Source organism: Balaenoptera acutorostrata, chromosome 5 (assembly GCF_949987535.1).
Source record: "Balaenoptera acutorostrata chromosome 5, mBalAcu1.1, whole genome shotgun sequence".
NCBI lineage: Eukaryota > Metazoa > Chordata > Mammalia > Artiodactyla > Balaenopteridae > Balaenoptera > Balaenoptera acutorostrata.
The window spans coordinates 34,576,964-34,592,398 of NC_080068.1; the positions used below are offsets into that span (position 1 = coordinate 34,576,964).

The 15,435-nt window shown below is 32.3% G+C and overlaps 1 protein-coding gene across 5 annotated transcripts in view; it reads right to left on the bottom strand.

Annotated features, from left to right (window-relative positions):
• The window catches only part of FBXW7 (F-box and WD repeat domain containing 7), a 205,389-nt gene that overhangs the window by 47,732 nt on the left and 142,222 nt on the right, over nt 1-15,435 (bottom strand). The window contains exon 1 of one of the 5 annotated variants that reach the window (XM_007189418.2): nt 13,220-13,562. The exons of the other annotated variants lie outside the window; for them this stretch is intronic. Coding sequence (XP_007189480.1) covers nt 13,220-13,366 — 147 coding nt within the window. The 5' untranslated portion in view covers nt 13,367-13,562. Of the gene's footprint in view, nt 1-13,219; nt 13,563-15,435 lie in introns of those variants that run through there. 5 annotated transcript variants of the gene reach the window in all.

Below are 15,435 nucleotides of genomic sequence, written 5' to 3' on the forward strand. Positions count from 1 at the left end.
AATATGAAAACGGCAGAACAACAACTTCCCCTCAATGAAGCGGTTGTCGCATGAACATAGCAGATAAGCTGTTAAACGGGGGTTGGGGGTGGTGATGAGAATTTTATTTGTTTGTATGTGGGGGATGCGTGCTTGTGCCTGTGCACGCACGTGTGTGTTAAACATGGGTCTTCCACATAATTAAAAAATAAAAAGAACCAAGAGCAGTACAGGGTACCCAAGAAGGATCTAAATTTCTAAGTACTTTTGTTAAGACTTGTGAATCAATTCTTTAAATGTTTTAAGTCTCAACTCCTATATAGTAATAATATACCAGATGTCATTTGGACAAGCTAGTTTTCAAAGATGTTAACAGGTTATGTTCCATTTCTTAATTAACTCATTTTGGGGCCTTTAGGGAAAGAAATGGCATCAAAACTTAAGAATCATAATGGAAACTATTTCCTAGACATTTTAGCTACTAACATAATATGTGAATCAACAAACTATGTTTTTAATTCTTATATAGCAATTTAATTTCTAAAAATTTAATGGTATTTGAAGCCAACACATTTATTCTGAACAGAGAAACTCCAAACAAAATACTAAGTGGCACATGTTACTTTCTTAATTCAGGAAGACATATTGGGGTTAATTTTTATATACATGAGAGTCACACTGAATGACCCTATATAATGTAAGAAGATCCAAATCACATTAATTTTTTATGTGCAGTATCTTTCCATTTAGAGATTAACAGTCATTCAGGAAACTTTAAGACAAATGACTATCAAAATTGGTGTTATACATTTTCTCTCACAATCTGAAGAAACTAAAAATGAAAAAATATTCAAAATACTAACCGTAAGAAAAAGAAATAAGTACTATTATATGAGGAGAATTAATTATATTTTTACCGACACATCTAAATAAGTCTTATGTGGACTTCATAACAGTTACTAAGTTCTTATTATATAACCATACTTTCTCTATGTTATTTCATTTTACCCATAAAACTATCCTGTGAAGTAGGTACTATTATTATTGCCATCCTACAGAGGTGGCTTAGTAAGTGATGGAGCTAAAAACTTAACCCCAGGTCTAACTGACTCTATGTTCTTAAGCAGTCTGCCATACTGACATAAACTCCACAAGGGCAAAGATTTGGGTCTGTTTCATTCACTACTGTACTCCAAATGCCTAAAGTAGTCCTTGGTTCACAGAAGTTGTTGAATAGATTGAATGAATAGATGGAATGGATAGAAGAGATAACTGCTCAGTTGTTTTTTTATTAAGTGTACATCACTTTAAGTGAAAAAAAAAAGCTACCATAAATTTTGTAAAAACCCTTAATCATTTTGATACTAAAAAAAATTATTTACCAATTAAAGAATCTTAAAATAAGACTGTTTAGGAATCTCTTTACTTGTCAGGTTGAAAAATTAAGACTAAATTTTTAAAATTCTCATGATTAAACATTCATTTTGAAAGGTTGGTACAGAATGAATAAGAGCAAAATTGCACTGATTTTAGCATTTCCATGAATCCACTTGTCCTCGTTTTTATTGTCTAACTATAAAAATGCATTTTCCCTGTTAACTAGCTTAACATATTCCTTGACTTCAAATATAAATCAGGGCCATGAGCTTCTATAATATAAAAGCTTTTGTATAATATATATATATATATATATATATATATATATATATATATATATATATATATATGAACCTGAATTGAAAGAATAGTTCCAACTTAATAAAACAGCACCAATCATCCCTTAAAAAGTAAGATATAAGTTGTATTTCCTCAAAGAACACTTACAGATTTAAAAAACCCACAAATTCAGATGAGATTTACAAAAACAGTACTATACTGCCCCTACATGTTCAAACTAGTAGTAACAATGACATTTCAAAATCTAAAGTGATAATGTAGAGATTTCTGTGGATTATTGAAAATCTCTTTAAGCTTAAATTGTTCCCAAGTGAATGATATGAAATCACCCACACATAAAAAGGTAGTTAAAAACAGGGATAACCCAAAGTTTCAATTTTCACTTTCAATACTAACAAGGAGAAGAAATTTAAGATAAGAGAATTTCATCCAACATCATATTTTTTTCTCTCAAAACAGATTTCCCCAACCTTACATGAAGATATCATAAAATAACCATAAACAAATAGCTAATCACCTATGTGCTTCTGGGATCAATGTTTATATATTAATGTTTGAGAAATACTAACCGTTGAATTGTTTCCCCCAGACCTAAAAAAATTTCTATAAAGCTCATAAATGTGTACATAAACACATATATACATAGGCACTACCAAAACCACAACAGAAACTTTTATTAATCTAATACCAGATTTACTTTTAAAAAATCTACTGTAATTATTTTACCTTTTACACATTGTAGGAATAAAGCACTATATATGCAAATAAAGAGACGTGCTGCATCAATAGGTCCTTGTAAAAGGAAATAAGAATGTCATTGCTTTTATCACAAATGGTAGTCCTTTCTGGTATTATTTCTATAGTAAAACTTACATCACATTTAAAAATCCTACATTATACCTATCATTGTTTGCATCTACCGTAATTAATCTACCATTATTTAACTGATTTATATGTGAGACACATTAATTTATGCAACTTTCCACAACAAGTCAGGGATAGGGCCAAGAACTCTAATTCTGACCCAGGTACGATCCAGAAAGAAATCACTATGGTGGACCTGATAGGATATTAAAGACTAAAGTTTTCTGGCAAGAACATGAAAAATGAAATAATATGGAATCATATTTAATCTTTCAGAGCCTCAAAATAATATAATATACTGGATACTACCTAACAGTATTTGAAAACTTGTAGATTTTACTATCAATACATTTCACTTAAGTTACCAAAGTAATCCTATCAAGTCAGGTAGAGTGTCTGCATATGCAGGCATGTGTACGGAGGTATCCTTATATACATATGGAGAAACTATAAACTACAAATGATCACCAGTTGACTTGGAAATGAAAAGTGTACAACTGAATAAAGGAGTCTGATGAAACACTGTATACTGGAGCAGATCAAACATGCTCTCCATGCCTAGGTAGAATTCTCAGGGTCACCAAAATGTTAAATTATTCAAAAGGTAGGATTTTTGTTTGTTTGTTTTGTTTAATAATGTATCTAGAACTGTGCCTGGCAATTAGTAGATGCTTATTTGTTGAATGGATTAATTAATCCATGTTCCTCTGACTGATATCATGAGGATATCATGGAACGGTGACAGTAAGTCTCTCAGAGACAGAAAAGCATCAGTGGCCTCCTTAAGGGAAGGTCTCTGCCTTATTCATCTTTGTTACATTAGCATCACAAGCAGGGAGTATGTATACGCCTAATACATATTAGCAGAATTAAAATTAATTTAGCAGTGTTAATATTCCACGGAAATACTGAGAAAAATTTTAAAAGTTGTTGCGGTTCTAATTCCTCATTTAAAGTATCTATCTGATAGCATGAGTTGCCTTTAATCACTGAAGAAAAATAATATAGAAGCTCTGAACTATTATCATACTATATTGAGCTGCCTATAACTAGGTTAATAAAATTTAGGTATTCATTTATGTAATGTATGTTTTAAAGCCGTTAAATATGAATGTACTTAAGAGACTTAAGATAAGGCTTAGGTTACTTCGACATTTCAAAGTGTATTCCATTTCTGAATGTGGATGATACCTGTAAAACTCAAAGGTCTGCAGTTAGCGCCACAATTTTGGAGAAGGCTGTGTTCCTGCCTTCAAAACTTTTGGACTTTAGAAGGGTAATATGGTACATATACAGCGTATGGCAGAACACTTCCAGTACATCACGTACGAACATTTCTGCAGCAAAATATACAAATATTCAGATAAACAATAAAAGTGACTGTCTTAAGTTAATTAGGGTTAGGTTTGGCCAACTTGTTAAAACACTTTTTAGTTTTCAGGGCTCACTGGACTCCTGATTTGCAGACAAGGAACCGTGGATTTATTTCATACTTGTTTACCCAGCCAGAAGCTTTGTAACAAGTTTATTTTTAGCATATTTTTCATCTGTCTCCCATACTCCAAGTCTTAATATTTAGTTTCTGTAAAACATAACCTACAAATTTAACCTTGCCCTGTGATGTTAAAATTACTATACTATTTGTACAGATTAACTATCAACAAAAGGGATAACACTTCAGGGCAGTTATTTCTATGCTGCAGTTGTAGATTTACAAATCATGTTATAATTTGCTTTGCATTAATATCTGACAACTGAGGCACAACCTAATACTATGACATCACCTGATGACAAAAACATCTAGAAAGCAATGTTATCAGTAATTAGATATTGAGGTCTTCATAAATTGTGAAAACAAAGTATGAATTACTTATTTAAAAATCCAGGATTACATGGCAAAAGTTAACCTTGAAATATTTGGAAACTAAGGATCCATTCACTCAACAAACCCTTACCCAGGTCAGTATACCACACTGTTTATGATGCTGGAGCTAGACACCTGGGTTAGAATCTTAGCTCCATCATTTACTAGCTCTAGGGCAAGTTAGTTAAACTTCCTACACCTCTGATTCTACATCTATAAAATATGGGTAATATAATGCAATCGACTTCATGAGGTTATTTTAAGGATTAAATGAGTTCATAGGTGGAAAATACTTAGAATAGTGTTTCCCCTGCATCCCAAGTTAGACTCTATTATATACTGCTACCCTGTTTTATCATCATCAAAACATTAGCATTAACAGTTACTTTTCTGTTTCCCTAAATTAGAATCTAAGCTCCATGAGAGCATGGCCTTTGTCCATCTACTTTACTGTTATACCTACAGGTTCTAGAAAAGTTCCCAACTCTGTTCTAAGTCCTTAATACATATTTTGGGTCTGTTACTACTGTTAATAAACTTCATATCCAGATATAAGTGAATAATTTTGCAGCAGTATAATTAATGTGAAAAAACAAGATGTGAGACCAAGCAATAATACAAGTTTCTTCTGTCCATAACTTCTCTGATTATCTGCTTAGCAAACTTCCTTCACGTTTTCATTTAAAGTTACTGTGAAGCCTTTCCTGAGCCATTTGAATTGAGACTTGGGTGGCCCTCTCATGCTCCCACAGTACTTTGTATATGGGTCCATTTAAAGCAATTATCCTTTGGTCTAAGGGTTTGTTTGTGGTTTTACCACTACCTATTAAATGCTTAATGGATTGTAATTTTCATTTTTGTATGTCCACAGACAGGAAGAATCATCACCTTTTTATTTACAGCCACCGCCTTGCACAGTATAGAAAATAAGACCAGAAGAAAATTTATAATTTATATTCTGTTTACTCATGTTTATGCATGATGTATGAAACATTCTTAAGAAGAAACTGATAGGATCAAAAATAGAATGACCTGATATGTGGTAACCAGTTAATTCCTTTATTGATAAAATAAGTAGTGACAATAAAAGATATCAGATGATCTGAAAATGCCAATTTTTTCCCAAGTTCCAATGGAATATATCTGTGGAAAAAAACTTTAGGAAGCCACATTTTAGTTTACTCAAAAAAAAAAATCAGATAAAACTATTAAAATCTCTCTCCAAATTTGCTCATAGCACCACCCTGTTCTTCCTTCTCTCCAAAGTATTGTAATAATTTTTATTTTAGCATTTTCTGACTTGTTTGGCTACTGTAGACTCTCAAAAGTGCCATCTAAATGAGTACACCCTATGTTTGTTTCTCCTTCGTTTTCGGAACTGCTAAGTAGTAATTACTTTTAAAATTAAGTGTCAAACTGTATCTGAGTTTAGTTATATTTAGAAAATGAAATATTCAAAATCACAGCTGCACAGTCATTTAAAAACATTTAGTAAACAAAAACATGCCATATTCTAACAGTACAAAAACTCCTTAAAGAATTTTCCAAACTTAACAAAAGCTTCAACAAATTGGTCATACAAATATTTACACTAACTTTCTCTTGCACATCACTGGGAGCATGAAAAGATATTAGAGATAATTTCTGAAGTCGAAGAGTTCATAGCCTCAACTGAGGAAACAAGATAACTAAATGAAGCTGTCAAATAACACCACTGAGCAGTACATACATGTCTAAGGGCCAAAGGTAATTGCAACAACTACAATACGTTCCACTAATGGATGAGGACAACGGTAGATGCAACCAGTGCCAGGAGGAAGGTTCCAACCAGAGAGACAAGCTAGATTGTGAGGTCATGGAAAGGATTTGGAGAAAGAGGCACAAATGTAACTGGCAGATACTGAATAGATTAGTATGGGTGAGGGGAACACGATACTGGCTTTTTAAAGGTTTCATATTTCTATATGTTAAGGAAATATCCATCTATTTCCTCTTGGCTAAGAGTTCCATGAAACAAATGTTGAGTTTCATGAAATGCCTTTCAGGCATCAAGGTATTTTAGAAAAGGAGACTTGCTACAACTATTTTAAATGAGAATTAATCATAGCTAGACTAGAATTAAAAAATAAAAATAAAAGGTAAACCTGGATTGGGGCAAAAGGCAAAGCTATGTCAGAAATGTAAGACTAAGTTGTAGTGCTTTAAGAAATAGGCAAGTATTTCTGGCAGCTGCTTTTGCTAGCATGAAAAGTACTCCTGTAGTAAAGATTATTAATAGCAATATACTTTGGGAGAGGCTGTCATTTAAACTGTACAAACAACACACTAAAACTCAGAAATGTAAAAGTATAAACTAAGATGACAAAAACTGAGATAACCGTAAGACACAGTAAAAATGTGTTAAATCAATGATAAATTATAAAACTATACACATGGATCATCTGTTTAGACAAAAACAGAGATAATAGTTTTAAAACTATGGGAAGAGTAGAAGAAAATTATAGTTGAAAATAATATTGGTGACAGGTTTATGGCAAACATTATTTTCCAGAAAGTATTATTTTAAAAAATCACCATGAACAACAAATAATTTCTTGATCTATTTATATATTTTCCTAATGAAGTTGTAAGTATAAACACATATCATTATTTTCTCAAAATGAAAAAAAAATTCCTTCAATAGAAAACCTAGAACAATATACATAGAAATATAATGATATAGTATCAACTAAGTAAAATCCATAAAACTTTGCCATGGTAGGAATAAATCTGCTTAAAATATGATTTCTTTCTCTTGTTAAACAACATTAGAAGTCCCTAGTGCTGGTTTTTATTTGGTACAATCCTTCTGGAAAAGAATTTAGCAGTATTTATTAAGAATCTAAAAAAATTCACACTCCTTGACCCAGTAATTCTACGTCTGGAAAAATGTGTATAGAGATGTTAAAGATTTATGTATAAAAAAGTTCAAAGCAGGTCACTGACCAAATCAACAGCAGCCAGAAAATGATGACACATTCATTTGGCAGATTATACACTTTTGAATAACTACAGCCATGGGGAACTACTAGCAATATATGAAAAATGGATTAAAGTATCGATTTTGTTTAAAGAGTTATTTAAATTTTTTACTGTGGTTATTTCTGAGCAGTGGAATTACTGATAATTTAGGAAAATGTAAAGAAACATTTCTTCTGCATTTTACATACTGAGCATGTCTAATTTTTATAAACGGAAGTAAAAGATATTAACTACTGGAAGAAAATAAAAATTCTCTATATCATAATTCAACTCAGGGAATTTAGGGGATTATCAAATTATTAAATTCAGGAAGGTAATAACTCACAAATTTGCTTTACCAACAGAATTTATGATGGATTATAAAATCTTCCTACAAGTGAAAATTTTATTGTAAATAATTAGAGAGGCTGTTTTTTGAAACAAAGGCAGTACAACTGTTTGATAAAACTGGCAGACCTTTGCTGAAAAGTCTATTAAAGGAGCTTAATAGATTATAATTATATATAGCTTGAACTAACTGAAGATTATACACACAAAAACAACAGAATAGATTATGCCTGAATGAGATTAAAATTTTGAATACAGGTTTTTTTAAATTAGTATCATCAATAGTTCAACAATAAAGAAAAAACTTGAATCCAAGACAGTATTGAAGCTAAGAGAGGTATAATGCTGTTTTTAATTTTTGTCATCATAGTCAAAAGTACTAAATGAACAAACTGATGAGAATGGTACTGCACTGCAGTTTGAGGATGGTTAATCTGTCAGACACTCTGTTCTGAGTTGTTTCCTACCAAACATAGACCCTGAGGTATGACAAACATTCTCTCCTTAACCAAACTCTAGTCAGGCTCCTGAGCTCTTTTTCAACTAGGACCTGTCCTTCGGCATGTTCTCAGGAACCAAATTTTAGCAAGAATCCTGCTACATCAGTCTAACCAGAATTCCCCGTCCTTGATGTCGATCACCTGTGGTACCTGGTCACCCTCTCCATATCTGTTGGGTTCGCCATCCTCCACCATCCCCCAGGGGATTTCTGACCACCTTGGTTAAGTTCATTTAACCAGAGCACCCTCCCCCTTTACCCCTGATGCTTCCTCTTAGAAATTATCTACCCACTGAACCCCATGCTGCTCCTTGGCTATAAATTCTCACTTTTCTTTGTTCTATTAAGAGTTGAGCCCAATCTATCTCCCCTACTGCAAACTCCCCTCGTAGTAGTCCCTATACATATCATGACAGCCCCCCTGAATAAAATCAGTCTTACGATTTTAATAAGGTTCATGAACAATTTTTTCTTTAACAGGTACCATCCCTCAGCTTACAGAAAGACTACAAACATGCATACTGTTTGAATATTTCTAGTTTTTTATCACTATAATCATTGCATCATCTGTGGGATAACTTTACAAATGAAACATCTTGAAAGAGATTACACAAAAAATCCTAAATTTATAAATGTAGCATGCTACCAAAAGTTATTTGTAGTTCAATTATTTGAATCTTTGAATGAATTTTCTCAAAGAAACAATTTCAACAATGATAGGCTCCCAGGTTTACCCACCAAAATATGAATATAATAGTAGTTGAAGAAAGTTGAGTTCATAAGAAAAAGGTCACAAAACATAGTAGAAAGAGAATGGCTACTACCTGCAGCATTAGAGAGTTCTGAGGTTAAATACCAGCTTTACTATTTACCAAGAAAACTGGGGAGAGGTAACTTGTTTGAGCCTCAGCTTCCTAGTCTACTGAGTGGAGATAATACCTAACTTACAGTACTTAACAAACTTTTAAGTCATATAAGAATTATTTAAAATATACAAAATAGCTGGACAATGCCTAGAATATACAGTAGGTCCTTTTAAAATAAGAGCAATTATTAATAGCATTATTATGCTACTACTGTACATAGAGAAGGAAAATTAAAAAGCAGTGTGTTAAAATTCTAGTGATTATATACATAAAAATTTTTCCCTATATAGCTACAAAAGAATTAGAAGAGAGAATGAGGGTTTTTAAAGAAAATGAAAGGTTATGGCTCTAACAATCTCTTTCTAAAAATCTACTGTCAGCTGAAACTTATATTCAAGCAAAAAGATATATGCACAAGAAGATTCACTATAGTATTACTGTAATCATAAAAATCTGTATTTCACTGTTTCGTAAATACAGTTTTATTAAAACACAATCATGCTCATTCAACTACTCCTTTAAGTATTGCCTACAGCTGCTTTCATGCTACAATGGCAGAGCTGAATAGTTCTAACAGTGACTATCTGGTCCACAAAGCGTAAAATAGCTGCTGGCCCTTTGCAGAAAAAGTTTGTGGACCCCTGACTTAAGCTAACCCTCAAAGATAACAATACACAGGAGTGATATTAACTCAAATATTTTCTCAAATGACTCAAATATTCTATTTCAATTTTATTTCTATTTTCACTTTAAAGAAAGATTATTTTAAATATGGTACTTTAAACAGAACTGGATATGGAATAACCAGTACAAAATTGTTTTCAACTATCAGAAATCTAGTCATACATTTCATTGTTGCCTGAGCTCTTGGGTTGCAGGTGAACAAGTCCTTGTACCACATTGCTCCCGCCTCGCCTCCCTGCTGCTCCTACCAGCAGCTCTATCCCATTCTCTTAGCTCTGTTGCTGTTGCTGATGCTTATGCTACACAATCGGTCGGTGGTTCAAACCCAAGAATATAAAGGCACTCTAAAAACATTTTCCTTCTATAAACCAACACAGTCAACCAGATATCTTTAAAAGCCCTATATACATAACCAATTGCATGCCTTTTGGAAATTTCTACCAAAATAGTAACATTGAAGAATAACTTTAAGAGAATATTGTCAATGCTTGAAAGTCTCCAAACAGAAACGAGTTAATAAATGAAATTTAAACATTTTAATGACTTTTCTTTCAACATACTATTATTAATTGTAAGATATTATTTCTCTTATCACTAGAAAGAAAAAAATGCTGCCAGCTAAGCTATGAAATTCCATCCAGACGTACACTAATTTTACATATGTTTAAAACGTAGAAAAATAATGTATCTTAGGATTTAGGAAATACAGTATTACCATAACTAGGTATTCCAATTTCAAAGAAAAATAAAACAATTTTCCAGTGATTTTATAGACTTAAGTAAGTTTTTCCTGTAAATATTCTCTTCCTTTAAAGGACGATCAGTTCTTTTCGAATAAAAAGTTATATACTCAACTAATATTCTCAAATATTCCTGATGCTAAGAATTACCTATAGGACTTATATGAACTATGAGGACCTAAATACTAAAAACATTTTGATTGATGGTAACTGGTTAATAGCTAGATTGCTATTTCTTTACTGTCATTAGTATTAAGTCCAAAGTATCTCTGATGAGGAGCTAGAATAATTTACATAATAATAAATTAGACTATCATTACTAATAGTACTTAACAATGAGGTAAATAAATTTCCTGAAAACATTTCGAGAGCTATAAATTGAAGCTGTAGTTATGACAACTATTTTAAAGAATTTTTCACAATTTTCAAAATTATTGTATTGTGCAAACATTAAATGGATCAACACCTATGATGGATGGAGGCGCAATAACATGTTTTTCAACTTTTAATAGGCCAAGACTACATACAGTCTTGTAAGAGTTCACTATACATTAGCTCACTGCTTGGAAGGATAAAAATGGCCTACAAAATAGAGAAGTCTGTACACTTGTTGTCAGTGTATAACAATCTGATTGAAAGAGGCTAAACGTACCTAATAGAAAAGATATACTGGATGTTAGATACAAAATATGATTAATTACATATCACACCAAAAGTCTTTTTAAAATCTTTGATAAAAATATATTAAAAAGTATCTATCATTAACACTACCAAGGGAAAGTTAGTAAGTTAAAACAACAAAGAACATGTGAATCAATTTAAAGCTACCTAAATCAACCAGTTGCAAAAAAGGAGGGGAGAGGATATAATTACTCGATCCCTCTAATATTTCTAGTAGTCAGAGTCAATGAGTTATACAATAGTAAATTATTGGCAGGCAGTCTAAAACTGAATGTGTTAATTTTGTTATCTATCTTCCCCCAAACTAGAACTATGTTCTAGTTTGAATTTTAGTTTTTGAAGTTAGTCCTCTTCTATAATTACAAATGCCAGGCTATAATTTAACATAACAGTAACCTAGAAAAGTCAAACTGAATAGTGACCCTAGGAAACCCTCAAGGAAAGCCCTGAAGTTCTCTATTAATTTTTCTTATAGAATCTGCTCCTGAGCCTTTTAAGTTTCATGCACTTGTAAAGAAGATACAGATAGAAAACATACAGTGTGACATAATGAATAATCTGCTATATACTGTACTTAAGTTTATTAGAAATATTCAACAAGAACAAAATTATCTTGTTAAGATCTTAACCCCTTAATTTTAAAAACTCACACTTCTTTTCCTTAATTTGAAAGTTTACTTGTATTGGTATTTTTTTACATAAGTATTAAAATAATAAATTAGTTTATTAATGACCTTAAAGCTACTAGAGGCCTCTGTGTAAATGTTTAAATCAGAGCAGTGACCTCATTCAGAAGTTATAAAAGTGACAAAGCGACAGAAGACAAAATAAAAGACACACTTTCTGAAAATATAGTTAAGAATAAAATAAGAGGGTGACAGAGATATTTATATTCTATTTTCAACGTTTAAACTGTATTACATTTAAAACTTACTCAAAATGTTTTTCAACATGGCTACCATTTATTGGAGTAGAAGTAGAAACAATTCAAAAAGAACTAAGGTAATTAGAAAACATATTTTTACAAAGGCTATTTAAGTCCAAGCAAATAGAAGATTCTGTTCACTAAAGAGGAAAAATATTTTTCAGGTGTTGTAAGTTAACCTACTTGTTTAATAGAATGTTTCCCTTTTAGTAAAAAAAAAAAAAAAAAAAAAAGTGGTGGGGGGGAGTTGGCAAACGGAACTAAAACACTAATAGCACTGATATATAAAAACACTCAATGAATCTCCAACAGGTATTTTTTGGTTTAATGTGTTCAGGATCCTAAACATATTTTAGATCTAAAAATATATCACTCTAGTTAATAATTCAAAATGGCAATACCAAGTAACAGAAAATACAACAAAACTGTTAATATTAACAGGGTCAAAATTTGGCGAGGAGGAGAATGTCATCCCCAAAAACATTCAATAGATCATAACCTGATTATAGATTAGCACAAGTTCTACAAAATGTTAGTTCAGAACTGTCTATATATAAACTGTATCGTAACTGCCACACAATAGCATGCTATTTTTATTTCATATAACAGCAAAAAGTAACGTCTCTATTATGTTAGGTCTGAATTTAAGAAATAGTGATTTAAAAACAATCTAGCTTAAATTGGCAGATAAACTCTTTAAGAGAGCTAAATGCTTTAATTATCATGTATAAGGACCATACCACCAGTTTTTTACCTTTCCCACAAAATAAAAACAACAAATTTGGGGTGTTAGTATTTGCCGACATATTTCAAAACATACTTTTTAAATTTACCAATTTTAAGTAAGTTTAAAGAATTCTAATACCATAAAAATAAATGAGAGACACAAAACGGTGAATTAGGTAACCTTGCCCTCAAGGCTCTCTATCATACTATTAAAACTATCACTTACAGAAGTTTTCACTGGCTACATAATGCACTGATAGTTTTAGTTATAAATACCAATTGAAATTTGAACCATTTCTTCACCAAAAGAGGCAGAAGTAGTTCATTTAAATAAATATTCCTATTTTTCAAATGTGTGAGACTTACCCGTCTTCGACAAAAGGGGAGGCCTTGGGCAATGATGCTAATGCTAAATATCTTCATCATGGTTTGATGTGGCAGAGGCTCTTTTGCACTTTTAAGATCAACAGGAACCAAGCCATGGTTTAGAGTAGCTTTTCCCGGTTTTGACATTTTAAAACTCCTCTTGGCTGATGAATACTCTCTACATGTAATACAGGCACATTACTAAAAACTCTAACCACCGAACTAAAATATAACTTTCTAATTTATAAAAAAGGCTGAGAACCCAAGGCCTGCTGCTTTTGTCTTTCAACCTTCTCCTACCAAATGTCCTGACCTGTCTGAGGCTTGGTGAAGTGCAAACTGTCCTAGAATAGCCAGGAGTTATAAACTACTGAAGTGAAAGCTCCTGCTCCTGCCAGTCAAACAGCTGGTGAACCTCCCGTACAAAGTCAGTAATGCGAAGACAACCAAAGCAGGGCTGTGCTACAGGGTCCCTTTGAAAACTTCTCCAGTGACTAACCTAGGTATTCCCTAGAAAGTGAAAGTAAACTTTTCTTTACAAATATCCAAAAGATAAACATTGTATTTTCTCTTAAATATTTATTAAGTCTTCCTTACCCAAATATCAGCATTAATATTTTAGGAGTGTTTCGAATGTGCTTCAAATTTAAGGACAGCATTTATGCATGCTCAAAAAATACAAACATATATTTGTTCTATCTTAGATATATTCAGAATGAGCACTATATCTTCAAGCGTTTGTCTTAAGCGTGCTCTCCTTTCCTCTTCCATATGTACTAGTCTTTATCTCAAACTAAGACATTAAATCAACTCTAGCTCTCAATAGCTATTAATATGCACTGCAGGTTAATTTTACCAGGAGACATTTTAGATGTTTGCAAATTTCAGTTCAATCTCTATAATTCTGAAACACTTAGTGATTCCACTTGGAAGTATAACAGTAATGTGACTGATTAAATATATTTAAAAACCCAAGTATTTATAAATGTAACCTGTGTTGGGAAGTAATTATAGTAAAATGAATAATAACTAACCAGTTCATCACAAATCCTTAGGGCTTAATTTCTCTAACATACCATAGTCAGATACATCTTCCTAAAACATGGAGACGGAATGTGGTGTACAATATAATCCTCAAGAACTTTCAATGGTTCCCCAAAGCCTAAGATAAAGTTTGGAGATGAAGACTCTCCTCAAAGTGGCCCCAAACTCACTTTCTCGGCATTATCGCAAATATTTCCCTAAATTAACTACTTATGCCATGCTAATTAATCTTTATGCTACATTTGATTTCCAAGCCCATGAACTAGAACATTATGATGATTTTAAAAAAGCCTAGTGTGAGAATTGATAGTAGTTTTAATAGATAGATAATAGATGTGAACTATCCATTCACAATGCTCAGCTAATGTTTGTTCTCTCCTTCCATTCTATTTTTTTCTTCCAACAGCCAGTCAACTCACTTATCTCTCCTTCCACCTGCTTTTACGGATTTTTATAAGTGGGAATTTAGAATGTGATATGGAGAGAGTTAGAAAGAAGAATGTCAGAAATAGGTGGTCTCTTCTTTGACTTGGGTGAGATCTGTCTTACTAAATACACGAAGTGGGTTGCTGGGAAGTCAATCCACAAACAAGAAACACCCCTAGTCCTACCACGATGCTACTTTCTTAAAGTACACCTTTCTCTGATATCACAATTTAAAATGTAGTTGAAAATGCAAAATCATTAAGCAGAGATGACATTTTTAGTTACACAAAAGTAAACAACTGAATTCCTCCAAATTAGATATGTAAATGACCAATAAGTACATGTAAAGATGCTCAATTTCACTAATAATTAGGCAAATGCAAATCAAAACCAGAACCACACTGCACACCCATTATTACGGCTATTATTTAAACACAGACACACACAAATAAGTGTTGGCAACGATGTGGAGAAACTGGAACCCTTGTGTACTGTTGGTAAGAACGTAAAATGGACAGAGCTACTGTGGAAAATATGGAGAGTCCTCAAAATACTACTATGTGATCCAGCAATTCCACTTTTGGATATACACCCCCAAAGAATTGAAAGCAGGGCTCACACAGATATTTGTACAACCATGTTCATAGCAGCATTATTCACAACAGCCTAGAGGTGGAGACAACCTAAGTAACCAATAATGGATGAATGGGTAAAAAAATTTGGTACATACACATACAACGGAATAT